Source organism: Geotrypetes seraphini, chromosome 8 (genome assembly GCF_902459505.1).
Source record: "Geotrypetes seraphini chromosome 8, aGeoSer1.1, whole genome shotgun sequence".
NCBI lineage: Eukaryota > Metazoa > Chordata > Amphibia > Gymnophiona > Dermophiidae > Geotrypetes > Geotrypetes seraphini.
Window position 1 is genome coordinate 28,109,475 of NC_047091.1, and position 24,545 is coordinate 28,134,019.

Genomic DNA, 24,545 nt, shown 5'->3' on the forward strand with positions numbered 1-24,545 from the left:
CTCTCTGGGCAGTGATGGCATATCCAGCTCCGCTAGGTACTCCTTAGAGTATCTGGAGTCAGACTGGAGGTCTAAGTCCAAAGCGTGGCCCATGTCCTGGACAAAGCGAGTGAAGGATGGGTGGGATGTTCCCGGGGCCCCGTGCGGGGTCGGTGAACGAGACCTCCGTCGGGTGGAGAAGGATGGGGAGGCTTCCCTTGAGTATCGAGGTTCCTGCTCCGATCCACGCTCCGAGACCGGGGAAGCACTGTGAGAGTGTTCCGGGGTCGTCGATCGTCGGCGTCTCGAGGAGCCCCTCGGAGACGATGCCGGGGTTCGGGGTACCGATCGATGTCGAATCGGTGACCTCGACCCGGACTCCCTCGGAGAATACCTGCAACCTCGGGTCGGGGTCCCGGTCCGAGAGGGAGTTCGGAGGATGCGCGGGTTGGAGAGTGATAACTCAGCACCCTTAGTGGTCCCGTACGAGGTGTAGGAGAACGGCCTAGGTCAAGGCCGGGGCCGACCTCGAGGCCGAGGTAGAGGGTTGGTCCGGAGCAAAAAGGTCCGCCATGCGGGCTTTTCTTCGATGGAGGGCCCGGTTCTGGAAAGTAGCGCACTGGGGGCAGGAGTCGGTTGGATGAGCCGCTCCCAGGCAGAGGATGCACCGGCGATGCGGGTCTGTGATGGAAAGAAGCCGCTCACACCGGGTGCACTTTTTAAAGCCGGTCAAAGGCCGGGACATAGAATCGAAAGTAGCCGCGGCTCGAGTAGCCACGCGGCCACGGGGACCCAGAAGCCTCCGGGTCGTCAAAACGAAGCAGGAATCAAGTTGAAAAGTAAAGAATTCGCGCACAGCGACTTAATCGAGAAAAAACAAGAAAAAATTGCGGTGCTAGAAGGCAGTTGGGGCAGAGCCTGAAAAACACGACTTCTAGGCTCAGCGGAAAATTTTGAACTGGAGACCACGAGGGGATGCACCCCCTAGTGGAGCAGGAAGGCACGCATGCGTGGAGCAGCAGAGCAAACTTAAATCTTCAATCAAGTTTGCTTGAAAATGCTTCCGCATCGGGGCTCCGTAGATGACGTCACCCACATGTGAGAATATCATGCCTGCTTGTCCTGGGATAAGTAATGTTCTCTATGTCTTTGATTAATTCCATATCCTTGTCTTCCTGTTGCCTTGGAGGTCTGTATACCACACCGAGATACAGGCATTTTTCATTTCCTCTTGCTAGGTTTACCCAGAGGGATTCCCCAGTGTACTTGACATCTGTGATTTTGGTAGTTTTGATGTCTCCTTTAGTATATAGTGCTACCCCTCCTCCTAGCTTGCCTTCCCTGTCTCGACGAAGTAGGTTGTAACCCGGGATAACCATATCCCACCCGTGTGAGTCCGTGAACCAAGTCTCGGATATCACCACTACGTCCAGGTTGGCATTCATTATCTCCGTCTCTAAATCCATAATTTTATTGCCCAGACTGTGTTCATTAACATACATAGCCCTCCATACCTTATGTTTGCTAAGTCCCTGCGTAGAGTCTCCCGCGTGAGTCTGTGTGACTCCTAAAGTATTGTTTTCAATGAGTGTACTTACCTCGGACTCAGAGTTGCGACCCACCCCCTCAGGATAGTTACTTACTGCTCTAGAATATGAGTGGGTACCCTCCCCCAACTTACCTAGTTTAAAGCCCTTCGAAGTAGGCTGGCTCGTCGATGTCCGAAGACGTTCTTACCTCTTCTGGTCAGGTGGAGTCCGTTTGGTCCTTGAAGTCCTTGCAGTGCCTCTCCGTGGTTTAGGAAACCAAAGTTCATAAGAACATAAGAACATAAGAAGCGCCATCTCCGGATCAGACCTTCGGTCCATCAAGTCCGGCGATCCGCACACGCGGAGGCCCTGCCAGGTATACACCTGGTTTATTTTATAGCCAACCATACTTTATATGCCTCTCTCAAGGAGATATGCATCTAGTTTGCTTTTGAAGCCTAGGACTGTCGATTCTGCAATAATCTCCCCTGGGAGAGTATTCCAGATGCCAACCACTCTCTGTGTGAAGCAGAATTTTCTGACATTAGTCCTGAACTTGTCCCCCCTTAGCTTCATTTCATGTCCTCTTGTCCGTGTCAAATTGGACAATGTAAATAATCTTCTCTGCTCTATTTTGTCGATTCCTTTCAGTATTTTGAAGGTCTCAATCATATCCCCACGCAGTCTCCTTTTCTCAAGGGAGAACAATCCCAGTGTTTTAAGTCGATCCTCATATACCAGTTTCTCCATACCCTTCACTAGTTTGGTTGCTCGTCTCTGCACCCTCTCCAGCAGTTTTATATCCTTCTTTAGGTAGGGAGACCAATGTTGGACGCAGTATTCCAAGTGGGGTCTGACCATTGCCCTATAAAGCGGCATTATAACTTTCTCCGATCTACTCGAGATTCCTTTCTTTATCATGCCCAACATTCTATTTGCCTTCTTTGCCGCTGCCGCGCATTGTGCTGACGGCTTCAGGGTCCTATCTATCAGTACACCCAGATCCCTTTCTTGTACACTTTTTCCCAGACTTGCACCTGACATTCTGTACTCGTATTCCTTATTCTTACTGCCTAAATGCATTACCTTGCATTTCTCCACGTTGAACTTCATCTGCCATTTCTCCGCCCATTTTTCTAACCGACACAAATCTCTCTGGAGTTCCTCACTATCCTCCTGCGATCTGATTGCCCGGCAGAGTTTTGTGTCATCTGCAAACTTGATGATCTCACTGGATGTTCCGTTTTCCAAGTCATTGATATAAATATTAAAAAGGATCGGTCCAAGTACTGAGCCCTGGGGTACACCACTAGTCACTATCTCCCAGTCGGAGAACTTCCCATTAATGCCCACTCTCTGCTTCCTGTTATCCAGCCATTTGCCTATCCATCTTTGTATATCTCCCTCTATGCCATGGCTTTGTAGTTTCCTGAGAAGTCTTTCGTGTGGAACTTTGTCGAACGCTTTCTGGAAGTCCAAGTATATTATGTCCACCGGCTTTCCACTATCAATTTGCTCGTTCACGGTCTCAAAGAATTGGAGTAAATTCGTCAAACACGATTTCCCTTTCCTGAATCCATGTTGACTGGGTTTCATCAAGTCGTGTGTGTCCAAGTGTTGAACTATGCTATCCTTGATCAGTGATTCAATCATCTTGCCTGGGACAGACGTAAGACTCACAGGTCTATAATTGCCCGGTTCTCCTCTCGATCCTTTTTTGAAAATTGGCGTGACGTTCGCTTTCTTCCAGTCGTCTGGTATCTGACCAGTTCTGATTGACAGGTTTGCAAGTTTTTGCAATAACTCTCCGATTTCAACCTTCAATTCCTTCAAGACTCTTGGGTGAATTTCATCCGGTCCAGGGGATTTGTCACTTTTAAGTTTGTCGATCTGGTAGTATATCTGATCTAAGTTCACTTCAACTGTGGTGAGGCTGTCCTCTATTTCTCCTGTAAACAGTTTCTCCGCTTCAGGTATTGTTGAGGTGTCCTCCTTCGTAAAGACGGACGCAAAGAAGGAATTTAGTTTGTCTGCGATCTGTTTATCTTCCTTGATGTACCCTTTTCTTCCCTTGTCGTCCAGGGGTCCCACTGCCTCTTTTGCAGGTTTTTTCCCCTTCACGTATCTAAAGAAGGGCTTGAAGTTTTTGGCCTCCCGGGCTATTTTTTCCTCATAGTCCTGTTTTGCATCCCTCACCGCCTTGTGACATTTCTTCTGTTCATCTTTATGTTTGTTCCAGGCTTCGGTTGTCTTTGTGCATTTCCATTTTTTGAAAGAGTCCTTCTTTTCTTTTATGGCTTCCTTCACCTGTATGGTAAGCCATGCCGGTTTTCCTTTGCCTTTAGTTCTCCGATCTTTAGAAATCCTCGGAATGTAGAGATCTTGCGCTTCTGCAATAGGCACCATGCCTGATCTACTGCACCAACCGTGCGCTCCTCCCTGGCTCTACCCTTGCCTCATACTGGGAGGTAAAGAACTTTTGTGCACGACAGAGAAGAGTGGGACTTGGGTGTGATTGCATATGTTGATCTTAAGGTGGCCAAACAGGTTGAAAAAGTGATGGCAAAAGCTAGAAGGATGCTAAGGTGCATAGGGAGGGGAATGGCCAGTAGGAATAAGGAGGTATTGATGCCACTGTATAAGACTTTGGTGAGACTTCATTTATAAAATTGTGTACAATTCCGGAGACCGTATCTTCAAAAAGATATAAAAAGGATGGAGTCGGTCCAAGGAAGGCTACTAAAATGGTGTATGGGGACAGACTTAAAGATCTCAATCTGTAGACTTTGGAGGAAAGGCGGGAGAGGGGAGATATGATAGAGATGTTTAAATACCAACATGGCGTAAATGCGCATGAGTCGAGTCTCTTTCATTTGCAAGGAAACTCTGCAATGAGAGGGCATAGGATAAAGTTAAGAGGTGATACATTCCGGAGCAATCTAAGGAAATACTTTTTTACAGAAAGGGTGGTAGATGCATGGAACAGACTCCCGGAAGAGGTGGTGGAGATGGAGACTGTGTCTGAATTCAAAAGGGCCTGGGATAGGCACGTGGGATCTCTCAGAGAGAGAAAGAAAAGCACAGTTACTTACCGTAACAGGTGTTATCCAGGGACAGCAGGCAGATATTCTTTACGCATGGGTGACGTCACCGACGGAGCCCCGGTACGGACCTTTTTAACTAGAAAGTTCTAGTTGGCCGCACCGCGCATGCGTGAGTGCCTTCCCGCCCGACGGAGGAGTGCGTGGTCCCCAGTTAAGATAAGCCAGCTAAGAAGCCAATCCGGGGAGGCGGGTGGGACTTAAGAATATCTGCCTGATGCATCTTACATGAGAATGGCATTTAAAGTGATATCTTTCTCAAAAAAAAAAAAAAAGAATATCTGCCTGCTGTCCCTGGATAACACCTGTTACGGTAAGTAACTGTGCTTTATCCCAGGACAAGCAGGCAGCATATTCTTTACGCATGGGTGACCTCAAAGCTAACAGAGAGGGAGGAGGGATGGTTGGCCATTAGGAAAATAAATTTTGTAACACAGATTGGCCGAAGTGTCCATCCCGTCTGGAGAAGGCATCCAGACAGTAGTGAGTAGTGAACGTGTGAACTGAGGACCAAGTGGCAGCCTTGCAGATTTCCTCGATGGGCGTGGAACGGAGGAAAGCCACAGAAGCAGCCATAGCTCTGACTATGTGGGCCGTGACAGCACCTTCCAGTGAGAGACCGGCCCAAGCATAACAGAACGCAATACAGGCAGCAAGCCAGTTGGAAAGCGTCCGTTTAGAGACAGGACGACCCAGACGGTTAGGATCGAAGGTCAGAAAGAGCTGAGGGGACGAGCGGTGCGCCCTGGTACGGTCAAGGTAGTATGCCAGGGCACGCTTACAATCCAGCGTGTGCAACGCCTGTTCCCCAGGATGAGAATGGGGTTTAGGGAAAAAGACAGGCAACACAATGGACTGGTTGAGGTGAAAAGCCGAGACCACCTTGGGGAGGAATTTAGGATGGGTACGCAGAACCACCTTGTCATGGTGAAAAATAGTGAACGGTGGATCGGCGACCAGTGCATGCATCTCACTAACCCTCCTGGCAGAGGTGATGGCAATGAGGAAAAGCACTTTCCATGTTAGAAGTTTGAGCGAAGTTGTGGCAAGAGGCTCAAAAGGGGGTTTCATGAGGGCTGATAAAACCACATTCAGGTCCCAGACAACAGGAGGAGGCTTCAGAGGCGGTTTGACATTGAAGAGGCCTCTCATGAAACGAGCAACCAGTGGATGAGCCGTCAGAGGTTTTCCGAGGATAGGCTCATGAAACGCAGTGATGGCACTGAGGTGGACTCTGATTGAGGTAGACTTGAGGCCAGCGTCGGACAGAGAGAGCAAATAGTCCAGTACAGTTTCCACCGCTAATGAGGTGGGATCGTGATGATGCAGTCGACACCAAGAGGAGAACCTGGTCCACTTCTGATGGTAACATTGGAGGGTGGCCGGTTTCCTGGAGGCATCCAAAATGAGACGGACAGGCTGCAACAGATTCGCTGGAGAGGTTAGCCCGAGAGAAACCAAGCTGTCAGGTGGAGCGAAGACAGATTGGGATGCAGTAGAGATTGACGTTGCTGCGTAAGTAGAGTAGGAAACACAGGAAGAGGAATGGGCTCCCTGGAGCTGAGCTGAAGCAGGAGGGAGAACCAGTGTTGGCGAGGCCACCGAGGAGCGATGAGAATCATGGTGGCCCTGTCCCTGCGGAGTTTGGATAACGTCCGCAACATCAGAGGTAGTGGAGGAAAGGCATAGAGGAACCGATCCGTCCAGTCGAGCAGGAATGCATCTGGGGTCAGACGATGAGGAGAGAAGAGTCTGGAACAGAACTGGGGCAGCTGATGATTGTGAGGTGCTGCAAAGAGGTCCACCTGCGGAGTGCCTCAGCGAGCAAAGATGGAGTGGAGTGTTGAAGGGTCCAGAGTCCACTCGTGAGGTTGAAGGATGCGGCTGAGATTGTCGGCCAGGGAGTTCTGTTCGCCCTGGATATAGACAGCCTTGAGGAAGAGATTGCGGGCCGTGGCCCAGGTCCAGATGCGGAGAGCCTCCTGATAGAGGAGGCGAGATCCGGTGCCGCCTTGCTTGTTTATGTAGTACATGGCGACTTGATTGTCTGTGCACAGGAGAAGAACCTGAGGGCAGAGAAGGTGCTGGAAGGCCTTGAGAGCATAGAACATGGCTCTGAGTTCCAGGAAATTGATGTGATGTTGACGCTCCTGTGGGGTCCAGAGTCCCTGGGTGCGTAGATCTCCTAGGTGAGCTCCCCACGCATAGGGGGAGGCATCCGTGGTGACGATCATGGAGTGAGGGGGTAGATGAAAGAGTAGACCCCTGGAAAGATTTGAGGAGTTCAACCACCATTGAAGAGATTGCTGAAGAGACGATGCCACAGAGATGGGATGAGAAAGAAGATCCGTGTTCTGCGACCATTGGTTGGCAAGAGTCCATTGAGGTGTCCTGAGGTGGAGTCGTGCCAGAGGAAGCACATGTATCGTCGAGGCCATGTGGCCCAGGAGGACCATCATCTGTCGGGCAGGAATGGAGTGATGCAGGAGCACCTGACGACAGAGGTGGAGCAGGGTCCATTGACGATCGGAGGGGAGAAATGCCCTCATTAGTGTGGTGTCGAGAACCGCTCCAATGAACTGAAGTCGCTGTGTAGGAAGCAGATGCGACTTGGGGTAGTTGATCTCGAACCCCAGGAGATGGAGGAGAGAGATGGTGTGATGAGTGGCTTGTAGCACAAGCGGTGACGTAGGTGCTTTCACCAACCAATCGTCCAAGTAGGGGAACACCTGGAGGTTGTGAGACCTGAGGAAGGCCGCCACCACAATAAGGCACTTGGTGAACACCCTGGGCGATGAAGCGAGGCCAAAAGGTAGCACTTTGTACTGATAGTGACGGTGCTGTATCTGAAACCGTAGGTAGCGACGTGAAGTCGGATTGATTGGGATGTGAGTGTAGGCCTCTTTGAGGTCCAGGGAACATAGCCAGTCGTGTTGAGAGAGAAGAGAGTACAGCGTGGCAAGGGAGAGCATTCTGAATTTCTCCTTGACCAGACATTTGTTGAGGTCCCTGAGATCGAGGATGGGACGAAGGTCTCCTGTCTTCTTGGGAACCAGGAAGTAGCGGGAGTAGAATCCCTGGCCCCTTTGGGCCGGAGACACTTCTTCGATGGCATTGAGAAGAAGGAGGGATTGGACCTCCTTCAGGAGGAGGGGGGTTTGGGAGGAGTGAGAAGCAGACTCTACGGGAGGATTGTCTGGCGGAAGAGTCTGGAAGTTGAGAGAGTAGCCGTGGCGGATGATGTTGAGGACCCATTGGTCTGATGTGATGACCTCCCAACGGCTGAGGAAGATTTGGAGACGTCCTCCGATTGGTTGAGGAAGAGGCAACGAGGGAGGAAGACTGGCTATGCCCTGGAGAGAGGAGTCAAAAGGGCTGAGAGGGTTTTGAAGGAGGGAGAGGCTTGGCAGGTTGATTAGACTGAGAACGAGCCTGAGTGTGTTGATGTTGTTGATGGGGCCGCCGAGGTTGCTGTGAAGGCGGATTGAGGGGTCTGGCAGAGAACCTGCGCTGATACGAGGACTGTGGTCTGTAAGGGCGAGCAGGTGGAGCCTTTTTCTTAGGTTTAACAAGGGTGTCCCATCTGGTCTCATGGGCGGAGAGCTTCTGGGTGGTTGAATCTAGGGACTCCCCAAAAAGTTCATCCCCAAGACAGGGAGCGTTGGCTAGGCGGTCTTGGTGGTTGATGTCCAGATCAGATACCCTCAACCAGGCCAGGCGGCGCATGGCAACGGCCATGGCAGATGCACGGGAGGTCAGCTCAAAGGAATCATAAATAGAGCGTACCATAAATTTCCGCAGTTGAAGGAGGCTGGAAATTTGCTGCTGGAAGAGCGGAACTTTGCGTTCCGGAATGTATTTTTGAAGGGTGGACAGTTGTTGTACCAGATGTTTCATATAAAAAGAGAAATGAAATGTGTAATTGTTCGCCCTGTTGGCCAGCATTGCGTTTTGATAAAGGCGCTTGCCAAACTTGTCCATCGTTTTGCCTTCTCTGCCAGGAGGGGTGGAGGCATAAACACTGGAGCCCTGAGTTTTCTTCAAGGTAGACTCAACCAGGAGAGACTCATGGGGCAGCTGAGGTTTGTCAAAACCCGGGATCGGGATGACCCTGTAAAGGCTATCCAGCTTACGGGGGGCCCCGGGAACGGTGAGTGGGTTCTCCCAGTTCTTATAAAAAGTTTCCCGCAGTATGTCATGTACGGGCAACTTGAGAAACTCCTTGGGAGGCTGTTCAAAATCCAAGGCCTCCAGAAAGGCCTGGGAGTTTTTGGAGTCAGACTCTAGAGGGATAGAAAGAGCCGCTGACATCTCTCTGAGGAACTTTGAGAAGGAGGATTGCTCAGGCTTAGAAGTGGTATCGGGCGCTGAGGGCTCCTCATCCGATGATGATGCGTCCTCCTCGGTACCGGGAGGGGAGTCTTCCCACAAGTTCGGGTCCCTGACATCAGTGTGCGCATGTCGAGATATCGGGGTGGAAGGCTCAGTATGGTGGGTCTTAGACAGAGACTTGCCAGAGCGCACCGAGACATTACTGGGAGAGGAAGATCGGTGCTGGTCTCGGTCCCGGGAAGAACGGTGCCGGTCTCGGTCTGGGGGGGACCGGTGCCCAGCCTGGTACCGAGGAGGATCGGCATCAGCGTGGGTATGACCTACGGGATGGGCACGAAGGTGTTCAGCCGAGAGAATTGGCATGGAAGAGTTAAGTGGTACCAATGGAGTGGATACCGGTTGGGCGGTGCGAGGCTCGGGCCGGTCTGGCACCGAAAGGTGCGGTGCCAGGAGGGTCGGTAACAGGTGCTGGAGTTGTTGCTGCAGCTGTTCCTGTAATTTGTCTTGGAGGATGGTCGCGATGCGGTCATCCAGGGGTTGCACCGGAACCGCTTTTTTCTGCTTCGGTTCCTTAGGTGCCGCTCCACGCCCCGGCGATGAGGAGGCCGATGACGAGGCACTCACCGAGATCGGGGCGGAGCGTTTCCGGGGTCGGCGTGAAGCCGGTAGGGCCGATGTCGCCACTGTGGCCGGAGGGCGCTCAAGGGAAGTGGAAGGCTTCTTAGCCGGCTTACCTGGCGCCGATGAAGGATCGGGCGTCGTCGAAGTGGTGGGTGCCGATTTTGGCGGTACCGTAGTGGACGCAATCGGCTCCATAGCAGATGCGGTGCCGAAGAGGATGTTCTGCTGGATTTGTCGATTCTTCAGAGTACGTTTTTTAAGAGTGGCACAGCGGGTGCAGGAGTCCGCCCGATGCTCAGGACCCAAACACTGTAGGCACCAATTGTGTGGGTCAGTGAGGGAGATCAGGCGTGCACACCGCTGGCACTTCTTAAAACCCGGCTGCGGGGGCATGAATGGAAACACGGCCTCCGCAAAATCAAACCCGGAGGCCTGTATGGTGACAACAGGCCCCGCCGGGGCTGGATCGAAAACAAAGTAAAAAAAGCAAATTTTTTTTTTTTTTTTTTTGAGAAAATGAAAGAAGAAAAAAACCCGAAGGGCAAGGAGAAAAATTAAGAGAAAAATCGCGAGCGGGAAGGCAAAAAGTTGGATTCAACGATCGTTGAGAATACACGCGTCTTCTTCGCTCCGCGGAAACGAAGAAACTGGGGACCACGCACTCCTCCGTCGGGCGGGAAGGCACTCGCGCATGCGCGGTGCGGCCAACTAGAACTTTCTAGTTAAAAAGATCCGTACCGGGGCTCCGTCGGTGACGTCACCCATGCGTAAAGAATATGCTGCCTGCTTGTCCTGGGATAATAATGATTACTGCGGATGGGCAGACTGGATGGGCCGTTTGGCCTTTATCTGCCATCATGTTTCTATATATAAAAAGGTTATTACTGTATTACGAGGGGATGCTGAAAAGTTCTCAGCCCAACCAAGAAGAGAATGACGAGGATATCGTTCAATCAATGATCTAAAACAATGTCAAAACATGGAAGTTTGTTTCTGCAAATTGGCACTTAATGAAATAAACTCATTTTGAGCTACAGTGGCAATGCTCAGGATTTAGGAAGTTGCTTGGTTGGGCTGAGAACTTTTTAGCACCCCCTCATATTTATAATCTGAAGTGGCTATAGAAAACCTAACTCCCCCCCCTCCCCCCACTTGAACGTTTCTTACATTTTGCTGCATGTCAATGCATCAGATTTTCAGGCAATTAAATATAAAGAGGTTTTCTTCCAGTCATCAACACATTATATGTCACATCTTTCAGTGGAAAAATGTTTCACTGGGGGACAAAAAAAACCCACAATTGGATGTCTCCTTCCCCCTCTCTCCCCCCCCCCCCCCGACACTTTGGAAGAAATTAATGCTATAAATCAAATTTTCACACCTAACTTTGTACACACGCCCAAGTCGCACAAGCAAATCCCTTGAGCAATGAGCCCTTAGCAATCAACCATTTGGTGTTAAGAACCCATATTGATGCTAATTGCATGAGTTGTGCCTAGCCCTACGGGAGGGTGTCAAGGGCATTGTTTATAATACTGCCTCCATGCACCTCATTTACCCCAGGTGTAAAAGTCTGGTCACTGGTGCACCCCTCGCTCTCCTGTCCGCCCCGCACTCCCCCCTGCCATGAGTGCGCCTTCTCGTCTCTCATACCTCTTTAACTCTTCACCGGCGCAATCGGCATCTCCAATCTGGCTCTGCCTCTGAGGTCACTTCCTTGTCCCGTGATCCGGAAGTGACTTCAAAGCCCCCGCAAGCAGCAGGTTGGAGCCGCAGCTCACGCCAGTGGAGTTAGAAGTAGGACAGAGAAGAGCAGAGGTGCCGGCACCCCCACCAAGACAGCACCTGGGGGGTGGGGTCCGCCCCCCCCCCCCACTTACTATCTAATCTAATCTAATCTAATCTTCGGTTTATATACCAGGTCATCTCCCAATGGAGCTGGACTTGGTTCACATATAATTAAGATTAGAGAGGGAAGTAAGAACTATAGTATTTTATTAATAAAGTGCCTGTATATTGTGTTCGCCGAGGATCGCTGCAAAAAGTAAAGCGTCTCAGGGAAGTAGCAAAAAGAGCCTCTTTTTACTGCTTCCTTGAGACGCTTTACTTTTTGCAGTGATCCTCGGCGAACACAATATACAGGCACTTTGTTACTTATCTTCATTTTTTTATGGTTTGTCCCAACCTTTTTCACCATGGACCCCTGACGAAGGTTTGTCCGAAACACGGACCGTGTCGGGTCCCTTGATTGGTAAAAGGGTTTTATTTTACTTATTTGCATTTTAATTTTGATACAATAAATTTTTGCCTGCATCTTGTACACAGTCAACAGAACACGGCAGTCACACATGACAGGAATAGTGTTAGGGAGTGCAACTAGGGAAACTGTCCCCTGGTCAGAGAGAGCCCTAAGCCAGCTGGAAGCTAAAGAAGTACTGCCTGGGCTTTGCAGTCCCCAGTTATGTCTAACACCAGCTCTATATTCTAATCACAAAATAGAAATAAAATTATTTTTTTCTACCTTTTGTGGTCTCTGGTTTTTGCGTTCATCATCTTTTTACTCTTTCTTCCAATGTCTGTCTCTTCAATCCAGCATTTGTCTTCCCTCGCCCCCTTCCATATGGTATCTGCCTTCTTTCTATGCCCCTCTCCCCTTCCCATCCAGCCTGCATCCCCTCTCTCCTTTTTACACGATTCATTCCAGCTTCACTGCTCTCTTCATTTTTATGAAAGATGATTTATTTACACAAAACGAACTCTGTTCCCATGGTTATAAAGGCCTCTTCTCTTCCAGAAATTGCTGGAAAGGAGGAGGCCTGGCACTTCTCTACAAATCATTCTTTGACGTACAGCTCCTCAAAAAGGGTAGCAACATCACTAGAATATATGCTAGCTAGTCAACGATGAGCTCCACTATCACCCATTGGGTATTTTATTACTATAAAAATAAATCCTACAAACTTATTTTTGAGACCAAAAAATTTAAAAGATTACTGATTATTGGTGATCTTAATCTCCACCTAGACAATAACACTAGTAAGGATGCGATAGAATTCAACAATTTTCTCACTTCTCTGGGCTTTCCCTCTCCTGAGTCTTCTCCAACCCATGAAAAGGGGCACACTCTAGACATCATCAGATTCCTTGATCTTACTGATTACAAAACTTCAGCCAAAGGTGTTCATTGGAAACGAGTCCCTTGGTCTGACCACCTTCTGTCTCCCCATTTTCATGTCTCACCTTGGGGTTCAACCCTGTGCCTCTAAATCTATTACCTTCCGCAAAAAAATTGCGAGTGAACAGTTCTGGATCCAATATCTTAAATCGGTTTTCCTTCTGTCTTAAGCCTGATGCCCCAGAAGCCAACTGGCACAACTGGGTAAACCTCTCTGAGACCATCTACTGCTCTCTTGCTTCTATATCTACTAAGACTATCTCCTACTCCCGTAAGGCCCCCTGGTATCTTCCGTACCAAAGAGAACTGAAGCAGAAATGCCGAGTACTGGAGCGTAAATGGAAAAAAATCTAAATTCCCTGCGGATAGACAGTCTTAGAGGGACAGTATTAGGTTCTATAATACAGTATTTAAAAAAAGCAAGGAAGAATTTCTACAGTGATAAAATCATCAGATCCAATAACCAAAGCAGTACATTGTTTAACATCTGGCGCTCCTTAACCTTTAAAAACGACTCCTCTATACTCCCCCTCCTCTCCAGCAGCAGATAACCTAGCAAAATTTTTCAATGAAAAGGTTGCTACTATAAGAAGCTCTTCTCCATCAGCAGTCACTTACAATTCTCTGGTGCCCAGCGACACTAACCCTATCCCAGTAGACAGATCCTGGACAGTCTTTGAGCATGTATCTGAAGCCCAGGTTTCAAAATTGTGCTACAAATTAAGATCTTGCAAATGTGCCCTGGACCCGTTTCCTTCTTACCTATATGAGAAAATTCCTACGCAAGCTATTTCATCTCTCACCAGACTTATAAACTCTACCTTACTATCAGGCCTATTTTCTGTAGAAATGGGACACATTGCCCTGACCCCATTACTGAAAAAATTTAATTTAAACTCATCTTCACCATCTAACTATCGTCCTATAGCGAATATTCCTCTCCTGACCAAAATGCTAGAGTCTATCATATCTACTCAGCTCTCATCTTTTTTAGAGAGATTCTCCATTCTTTTACCTAGACAATATGGCTTCAGATCCAATTTCAGCACCAAATCCCTACTGGCCTCATTAATTTCAAAGATTCAACAACTACACTCTTGTAATAAGTTTGCTATCCTATTACAATTTGATCTATCTGTGGTCTTTGATGTTGTCCACCACGATATTCTAATCTACCAACTTTCTGAGATAGGCATTGATTCCAGTCTTAGACTGGTTCTCAAAATTCTTACAATCTTGCTCATACACTGTTAATATGAATGGTACTATGTCTTCTCCTTGGAAGCCGCTATGTGGAGTCCCGCAGGGATCACCTCTGTCCCCTATTCTTTTCAACATCTATATGTCTACTTTGAAACTTTTCAGACTATCTCCCTTTGAAACATTATATACATATGTAGATGACATCCTTGTCCTTCTCGAGATAGATTTGAATCTTATTAACCTCACTGAGAATATAACAGCATGTATAACGAAACTCTAATCCTGGGCCCTCACTGTATAAATGAAGCTGAATGAGACCAAAACAAAATTACTTTGGCTTGGCCCAAAATTAGATCAGCTACCCAACACTCATTTCATTACCTTCTGGTCCCACACTGCAGACTGAATTCTCAAGCAAAGTTTTGGGCGTCAATATTGACTTTACACGTTCATTTAACGACCATCTCAACTCTCTGGTAAAAAAATGTTTTTTTAGTCTCTACATGTTGAGAAAAGTGAGATCCTGCTTCCACCAACAACATTTTGCTGTCCTTGTACAATCAATCATTCTTTCCAGGCTGGACTACTGCAACTCCATCTATCTAAGTCTAACCAAGAAAAGTCTCCAAAAACTTCAGCAGATCCAGAATACTGTGGCTAGGTTGATCTTCATAAAAAGTAAATTTGATCACTTCTGCTTCTGTCAAAACTTCATTGGCTTCCAGCAATTTCTAGGGTTCACTTTAAGTGTGTCTGCCAAACATTTAAAATCTTGCATGGCATTCTTCCTCCTCTAATTCCACTATCTTGAAATTCTACGAGATCTGACACTACCAGATCCATCCAAAAACTTAAACTATCTTTCCCCTCACTAAAAGGCGTTATCTATGCTGGAAAATTAGGAAAATCTCTTTTCTTCAAAATCACTGAGCTTTGGAATAACCATCCTACCCTGCTGCGGAATCTGGGCTCCTCCCAATTATTCCAAAAGCATCTGAAAACTTGGTATTCTCAAAAATGTAACTCTCGCTACCCTCTTTATAATCACTAATTCTTATTATGTTTTTCCTTCTTTATATTAAAGTTCCTGTAAACTATGCCGAGCTCCATCTCCATGGAGAGGATGCGGTATATAAACTTAAGGTTTAGTTTATCTCTCCTACACCAGATCTAGCATCTTTGTCCCTCTCTCCTTATTTCTCTGCTGACCCCCTTCCCAGCATCAATCTCTCTCTACTTTCTCACTCCTCTGTCTCTCCCTTTTCCCTCATCTGATCTCTCCATTCCACCCTGACCCCTTCCCCTTTTTCCTCCCCTGTCCAGCAGTAACTCTCTTCCCTTTCCCTCCTCCCAACAGCATCTCTCCTTCTCCCTCCCTCCCTCTAGGTCCAGTAGCAGCTCTCCCTTTATCCAGCAGTTTCCCAGCCTCCAACAGTGGCATCCTCCCCTTCCCTCTGCTACCCTCAGTACTTGCCTGTAGCAGCGCCAGCGCAGCAATTCACTTAGGCAGCTTTGGGGCTTTTGCTGAGTCGTGGCCCGCCTCTGATGATGCAACTTCCTCTTTCCTCAGAGGCAGCGTGACCCAAAGGCTGCCTAAGTGAATTGCTGCGCTGGCGCAGGCAAGTATTGAGAGCTGGGAAGCAAAACGTCTGAGCTCCTCTGATCTCGCTAGCCCTGCAGATCGGCAGATCTAAAGAATACAAAAAATTACTTTTGAGTGGGCCAAAAAGAGAAGTGTGTAGACTTAAAAAGCAGCTTACTTGCCTCTCTCTTTTATTCAATAAAACACACTACTACCACTACACACACTTTTTACACACTACTACCATTCTGTGAACTTATCTGCTTACTATCAGGGTGACAGCCCTGGCTATCAGGAAGATACTTTTAAAACCAAAAGGAGGAAATATTTTTTCACTCAGAGAACAGTTAAGCCCTGGAACACATGGTAGGAGTGGTTAATGTAGCTGGGTTTTTGCCAGGTACTTATGACCTGGATTTGCCACCGTGAAGATATGCTATCTTGTTGGCATACACATATATCACATATTAATTTTGAAAAGGCTCTTTCCACCGGTAAAGCAGGTTTAACATGCAGAAAAACATGATAAAATTGACCTTCAAAATAACTTATTTTCCCTCTCTTTAGGTCTCCTCACAGAGACAGTGATTTGCCCAAAGTTATTTGTCACTGCACTATGCTCTGGAAAAGGCCATAAGAACATAAGAATTGCAACTGCTGAGTCATACCAGTGGTCCATCATGCCCAGCAGTCCGCTCACGCAGCAGTTCTCTGGTCTAAGATCAGCACCCTAACTGAGACTAGCCCTACCAGCTCACGTTCTTGTTCAGCAGAAACTTGTCTAACTTTGTCTTGAATCCTTGAATGGTGTTTTCCCCTATAACAGCCTCTGGAAGAGCGTTCCAGCTTTCTACCACTCTCTGGGAGAAGAACTTCCTTACGTTTGTACGAAATCTATCCCCTTTCAACTTTAGAGAGTGCCCTCTTGTTCTCCTTACCTTGGATAGGGTGAACAACCTGTCCTTATCCCCTTCAGTATTAATAGGATGGGCCAGTTAATTCAGAATGATTTTCCTGGGCTTTAATGAAATGAAAAAGTCAGATCTTTACAGTACAAACCTCCAAATCTCACAACCCAAGTTGGATAGAGGGCATTTGCAACTAAGTTTAAGTATCTTATAACTCCTCAAGTCCTGACTCTACCAGACCCTCCCAAAGTTATATAAACTATCCTTCCCCTCTCTACATGGTATTTGCTATGCAGGCAAACTAGAAAAATCCCTTCTCTTCAGAATCACAGGTCTTTGGAACGACCTTACTACCCCGCTGTGGAATCTGGGCTCCCTCCAATTATTCCGCAAGCAACTGAAAACCTGGCTTTTCACTAAAATGTAATTCTATTCCCCCCTTACTCTTCTCTTCTATATATAAGTTCATGTAAACCTTTTTTTTTCCTTCTCTTCCTATATTTTAAGTTCTTGTAAACCGTGCCGAGCTCCACATTCGCGGAGATGATGCGGTATATAAACTTAAGATTTAGTTTAAATGCCATTACTGAGCATAAAGTACTCTTTCCTGTGTAACTACCACAAATTACCCATAATCCAGACATAACTGTATTAAACCTCTAATTTTTTTGAAGCACAATATGTTCTCCAGCTCTCCAAAGTTCTGAGAACATTCTACATATCTGCAAATCAACCTAAACTCTTTTAGCACATCCCTAATGAGTAGAGCTTAAGACCTAGAACTTTTCTTCTTTCCACCTGTATTTCTCTATATCTTCAAATCTGTTATGTTTGCTGGTCTGGACTATTGTAATATCGTTTTTTGGGGAACGACATCTTCTAACATGCGTGTGTTACAAATTGTTCAAAATTCCATTATGCGTGCCTTGTTTAGGATTGGAAAGTATGAACATGTTACTTCATTACATTGTATTGACTGACTATGGAATACAGAGTGAAGCACAAGTCGTTACTGTTGGTTTACTTAAGTGTACATCAGTTATCACCAAAATATTTACAGGACTGTATGATGCCCTATGTACCCTCTCGACCATTTGGTCATTCCTGCTTACAAGAAATTATGTTTGGAAACTATGAAGGCTAGTACTTTCTCATGTGTGGGACCTGCAGAATGGAATAAGGTAACAAAAAGATCTGTGCCATTTTAAAGAATTGCTGAAGTGTTATCTATTTTGTAAAATGAAATACAATGGTTGATGCTTTTTTGGATGTGCTGGTATTTGATGATTTAAACATCTTTTTAGTTTTGATTTCTGTTTTTGTTAGTTTTAATTATGTATGTATGGTTGTAATCAGTGTTCCCGCTAAGCTGCGCTGGCGTGCGCTGGCGCACAAAATGTTACATCGCAGCGCACAAGTTTCACGTCACAGCGCACACTCGAGCGGAGGTGAGAGGAAGCGGCGGCGGTCTGCCCTGATCGCCTAAGATGCAGCAGCGGCGGCTCCTTTCATGATCCCCGTAAATTACGGGGATGCCGCCGCTGCTGCATCTTAGGCGATCAGGGCAGACCGCCGCCGCTTCCTCTCACCTCCGCTCGAGTGTGCGCTGTGACGTGAAACTTGTGCGCTGCGATGTAACATTTTGTGCGCCAGCGCACGCCAGCACAGCTTAGCGGGAACACTGGTTGTAATCCACCTTGTGGAATATAAACTATAAACACACCCGACGACTATACTCGTATGTATGCAGGTAGATGCGTGGAACAGTCTCCTGGAAGGGGTGGTGGAAACAGAGACTGTCTTTGAATTCAAGAAGGCCTGGGATAGGCACATTGGATCTCTGAGAGAGAGAAAAAGATAATGGTTACTGTGGATGGGCAGACAGGATGGGCTATTTGGCCTTTATCTGCCATCATGTTTCTTTGTTTCTACCCTATAAAAAGCTGAACAACCCCAAATTGGGATAATGAAAACTGTTCCCATATAACAGAGCAAAAAATGCTTCAATATTTTTCTGACCTTTTCTGCCTTGCAAACATCCTTTATCATCTCCTCAATAAAATATTTGGTTTTTCCATAGGGGTTTGTGCATCCCCCCACAGGATGTTTTTCATCGATAGGAAGGTATACGGGATCTCCGTACACTGTAGCAGAACTACTGAACACTAGATTCTTCACACTGTAAGCATTCATTGTCTACAAAGGAAACAAAACAGAATTATCACATGAAAAGTAGAAAACAAATTTAAATGCAGGAATTTAAGAACTCTATATTATTCTTCATCAAAACCATAGGTAAATACATTTTTCTTGTTATCTTAAGAACATAAGAATAGCCCTAATGGGTCAGATTAATGGTCCTGTTTCCACAATGGACAATCCAGGTCACAAGTACCCGGCAGAAACCCAAATAATAGCAACATCCCATACTAACGATTCCAGAGCAATCAGTGACTTCCCCCACATCTGTCTCAATAGCATACTATGGACTTCCCCTCCAGGAACTTATCCAAGCCTTTTTAAACCCAGCTACACCAGCGGTCTCAAACACGTGGCCCTCGGGCCGCATGTGGCTCTCCAGGTTTTATTTGCGGCCTGCAGTCTGGAGGCGATGATTCTCTTCCTTTTGGAGCAGCAGCCGGCTCGTTCTTTCAAAGCCGCAGGTTGGCGGCTCCTTGTGCTATCCACTCCTGCATCGGAAGCCTCTCTGATGTCACAACATCAGAGAGGCTTCAGACGCAGGCACGGATCTCACAAGGAGCTGCCACCCGCAGCTTTGAACGAATGAGTCAACCAGACACGCTGCTGCTCCAGTGGCGTACCAAGGAGGGGCGGTCCACTGTTCTCTCTAGAGTGCGGCTTGTGGCTCGTCTAGAGCAGTGGTGCCCAACCTGCTTCCCTTCCCTTCTCACTGCTGCCATCGGGGATCAGGCCGGCACTGTGTTCTTTGATCTCCCTGCTTCTCTTCCTTGCGGGACCAACCAACTCTGGTGGCCCGATGTCAATTCTGACGTCGAGAGGACGTTCTGGCTAGCCAATTGCTGCCTGGCTGCCCGGAACGTTCTTTCCGACATTAGAATTGACGTCAGGCAGCGAGAGTTGGTCGGCCCTGTGCAGAAGAGAAGCAGGGAGATCTCGGCCTGTTCCCGATAGCGGCAGCAGCAGCAGCCTATTCCGCGGCGGTGGTGGCATGGGGGAGGGCAGGAAGGAAGGAAGAAAGAAAGAAAGAAAGAAGGTGGGGGGGACAGGGAGCCAGAAAAAAAAGCAAAAAATGGGGCACGGAGGAAGGAAGGAAGAAAGAAAGAAGGAGGGGGTACAGGGAACCAGAAACAAAGCAAAAAATGGGGCACGGAATCAAAGAAAGACAGACATAGAGAAAGAAAGAAAAAGTTGGGGGAGGGAATGAGGTCTGGAGGAGAGGAAGCATACAGGAGGCTGAAAGAAGGGAAGGAGTATTGGATGCACAGTCAGAAGAATAAAGTGCAACCAGAGACTGGTGAAATTACCAAACAAAGGTAGGAAAATGATTTTATTTTCAATTTAGTGATTGAAATGTGCCAGTTTTGAGAAATAAAAGATATTGAATTTTAAATGTGAGTGCTGCAGGAAAAAATAGAGTACTTGGAGGGCCGCAGAAAAAATAGTTAATGTCTTATTAAAGAAATGACAATTTTGCATGAGGTAAAGCTCTTTATAGTTTATAAAACTTTCCTTTAACAGTTAAAGGAAAGTTTTATAAACTTTAACAGTTAAAGGAAAGTTTTATAAACTATAAAGAGCTTTACCTCATGCAAAATTGTCATTTCTTTAATAAGACATTAACTATTTTTTCTGCGGCCCTCCAAGTACCTACAAATCCAAAATGTGGCCCCGCAAAGGGTTTGAGTTTGAGACCACTGAGCTACACTAACTGCCTTTACCACATCCTCTGGTAACGAATTCCAGAGCTTAACTATTCTTTGACTTAAAAAAATATTTTCTCTTATTTGTTTTAAAGTTATTTCCATGTAACTTCATTGAGTGTCCCCTAGGCTTTGTAATTTTTGAAAGAGTATAAAAATAAATTTACTTGTACCCATTCTACACTACTCAGAATTTTGTAGACTCAATCGTATCTCCCCTCATCTGTCTCTTTTCCAAGCAGAAAACCCTAACCTCTTTAGTCTGTCCTCATACAAGAGGAATTCATAAGAACATAACCAATGTCCATCGTGCCCAGCAGTCCGCTCACGCGACGGCCCAACAGGTCCAGGACCTGTGCAGCAATCCTCTATCTATACCCCTCTATCCCCTTTTCCAGCAGGAAATTGTCCAATTCTTTCTTGAACCCCAGTACCGTACTCTGCCCTATTACACTCTCTGGAAGCGCATTCCAGGTGTCCACCACACCTTGGGTAAAGAAGAACTTCTTAGCATTCGTTTTGAATCTGTCCCCTTTCAACTTTTCTGAATGCCCTCTTGTTCTTTTATTATTCGAAAGTTTGAAGAATCTGTCCCTCTCTACTCTCTCTATGCCCTTCATGATCTTGTAAGTCTCTATCATATCCCCTCTAAGTCTCCTCTTCTCCATGGAAGAGACTCAGTTTCTCCAATTTCTCAGCATATGAAAGGTTTTCCATCCCCTTTATCAGACGCGTTGCTCTCCTCTGAATCCTCTCGAGTAACGCCATGTCTTTCTTAAGGTACGGCGACCAATATTGGACGCAGTACTCCAGATGCGGATGCACCATCGCCTGATACAATGGCAGGATAACTTATTTCGTTTTGGCTGTAATACCCTTCTTGATTATGCTTAGTATTCTGTTTGCCTTCTTAGCGGCCGCTGCGCACTGTGCTGTTGGCTTCATTGTCATGTCCACCATTACCCCCAAGTCCCTTTCTTGGGTACTCTCATTTAATAACATCCCTCCAATCGTATAGTTGTACCTCGGGTTTCTGTTTCCCACATGTAATACTTTACATTCCATTCCTTTTATCATCTTGGTCACTCTTTTTTGAACCTTTTCCAATTCTTTTTTTTTTTTTTTGGAGGGGGGGGTGGGTTGGGGTTTTTTGAGATACAGTGACCAGAACTGAATGTAATACTCAAGGTGAGGTCACACCATGGAGTGATACAGAGGCATTATAATATTCTTGGTCTTATTTACCATTCCTTTCCTAATAATTCCTAACATCCTGTTTGCTTTTTTGGCCGCTACTGCACATTGGGCAGAAGGTTTGTGTATTGTCTATGATGACATCTAGATCTTTTTCCTGGGTGCTGACCCCCTAAGATAGACCCTAGCATTATGAAATTCATAGAAACAAAATATTTATTTTTATTTATTTGTTATACAGACAATCACTAGAATTGCATCTAGATGGCTCAATATGAAAACTAAAAGCCTTAGTCTTGTCTGCCATATTTGTTTCTGTTTCTACTACCATAGTAGACTACAGTTAATTTTTGGATTTCATGTCTTTTTTTTTTTTTACACTTAATGAATAAAAAGAAACCAAGCAGTTTTTTTTTTTTACAAAATTGATACTCTCTCTTCTAGTCTGGCTCAATTCACAAACTAGTCAACTTACTTCTGGATGCACTGGACTCTAGAAGATTAAAAAAAATTATATATGGGCAGCACATTGATTAAAAATTTTGATCACATGATTAACTGCATAAAGCATCCTCCTCCCTCACATTTCCTCTTGTACAGTGCAAAATATAGACAGCAGATATAATTTCTCAAAGTCAGCTCTATCTGAATAACTGCTAAGGAGGTAAAATTCCGGCAATGGTTTTCAAGGGCACCATGAAGGTGAGGGAGATATATAGATTCGGGTAAGAAGGAGGGAGGAAGCCACGCATGATTGGTGACCGTATGTATTCCTCCTCTTAACTGCTGGGACAAGGCCATTCACCACTCCACGGGGCAGTGGATGGCCTTGTCCTTGTACCCGCAGTGAGCACTTTTCCCCTCTCACCGTTTCGGCGGGTTACCTGCAGCTACCCACGGGTAACATCCACCGTGTCATTCTCTAATGGCAGATGAAATTTAATGTGGACAAATGCAAAGTGATGCACATTGGGAAGAATAACCTGAATCACAGTTACCAGATGCTAGGTTCCACCTTGGGGATTAGCACCCAAGAAAAGAATCTGGGTATCATTGTAAACAATACGATGAAATCTTCTGCTCAATGTGCAGCGGCAGCCAAAAAAAGCAAACAGGATGCTAGGAATTATTAAAAAAAGGGATGGTTAACAAGACTAAGAATGTTATAATGCCCCTGTATCGCTCCATGGTACGACCTCATCTAGAGTATTGTGTTCAGTTCTGTTCTCCTTATCTCAAGAAAGATATAGTGGCACTAGAAAAGGTTAAAAGAAGAGTGACCAAGATGGCAAAGGGGATGGAACTCTTCTCGTATAGGAAAGACAAATGTTAGGGCTCTTTAGCTTGGAAAAGAGATGGCTAAGGGGAGATATGATTGAAGTCTACAAAATCCTGAGTGGAGTAGAACAGGTACAAGTGGATCGATTTTTCACTCCATCAAAAATTGTAAAGACTAGGGGGACACTCGATAAAGTTACAGGGAAATACTTTTAAAACCAATTGGAGGAAAATTTTTCTTTTCACTCAGAGAATAGTTAAGCTCTGGAACGCGTTGCCAGAGGATGTGGTAAGAGTAGATAGCGTAGCTGGTTTTAAGAAAGGTTTGGACAAGTTCCTGGAGGAAAAGTCCATAGTCTATTATTGAGAAAGACACGGGGGGGGCCACTGCTTGCCCTGTATCGATAGCATGGAATATTGCTACCCTTTGGGTTTTGGCCAGGTACTAGTGACCTGGATTGGCCACCGTGAGAACGGGTTACTGGGCTTGATGGACCATTGGTCTGACCCAGTAAGGCTATTCTTATGTTCTTGCCAGAATTGAAATGGTTGGATTTGGGGAGGACCTCTAATTTTAGAAACATAGAGACCAGATGCATAGTTCATTCTCCATCATCATTTTGCTTGCCAGACATGTAATATAAAGTGTTCTTGTTTTTTTCTTGATAAATTAGTTACTTAGTTCATCTGGCATTTCAGGTCATACTCTTGACACAAGTGTTTAACCACTGAAGGCCTCATACCAGCACAGAACTCTTTTTGAGCACCAGAAGAGATATGTGGACAGCAGCTGGCCAAGGGACTTGGTGAGGGAAGATGCTGGACCCAATATGGGAAGGGAAATGCTCTGACCTGGGAATCGGCTCTGTGAATCACCCCTGAATTTTACGTTTTCAAATTAGTCAAACTTTGTGATCATTATTTGAATATCTGTGGTATTTCTTTAATCCCCCCATGGCTAGGGTATCTCACACACACAAGTTCATTCAGTACACGTCTTGTTATCCTCCTAAAATCTTTACATTCTCTGCATTCTATTTAATTTAAAATATTTATTTTTCACACAACCCATTGTTCTAGGCCGGCTACAATGAAGCATATGGGCTCAACGTAGTAAATGATGACAGATAAAGACCCAAATGGTCCATCCAATTTGCCCAACGTTACCCTCTCTTTAAATTACTGATTTAAATTTTCCTTCTTCTTAGCTCTTTCTGGGCCAGAACCCAAAGCTCTGCCAGGCACTGTGCTTAGGTTCCATTTACTGAAGACTCCGTAAAAGCTTACTCCAGCCCATCTAAACCATCCCAGCCATCGAAGCCCTCCCCAGCTTATCCTCAACCAAATGGCCATATATGGACACAGACCGGGCAAGTCTGCCCAGTACAGGCCTTAGTTCTTAAATATATACCATTATTTCCTGATTTGAGATCCTCTGTGTTCATCCCATGCTTTTTTTAAAACTCTGTTATTTCTTTATTACTCTACTAATTGTCATTTTTCCAGGTACTTTAGTTAGATTGTGAGCCTTCGGGACAGTAAGGGAATTTCTAAGTACCTATCTTACTTATAATTTTAATGCACCCTAATGTATATTTTCTGTAAACCGCTTAGAACCTAACGGAATTAGCGGTATATAAGAAATAAATTACATTACAAGAAATTTCGATGTCCCTATCTCAATGCTCTCTCTCCATCTGTCCCTCTTCATGCTCAGCATTGCTTCAGTGTCCCTATCTCT

At 46.1% G+C, this 24,545-nt stretch overlaps 1 protein-coding gene across 1 annotated transcript in view; it reads right to left on the reverse strand.

The window, feature by feature from the left end:
- GALE (UDP-galactose-4-epimerase) overlaps window positions 1-24,545 on the reverse strand; it is a 103,565-nt gene that overhangs the window by 58,794 nt on the left and 20,226 nt on the right. The window contains exon 5 of the mRNA XM_033956360.1: window positions 18,450-18,626. Coding sequence (XP_033812251.1) covers window positions 18,450-18,626 — 177 coding nt within the window. The remainder of the gene's footprint in view (window positions 1-18,449; window positions 18,627-24,545) is intronic.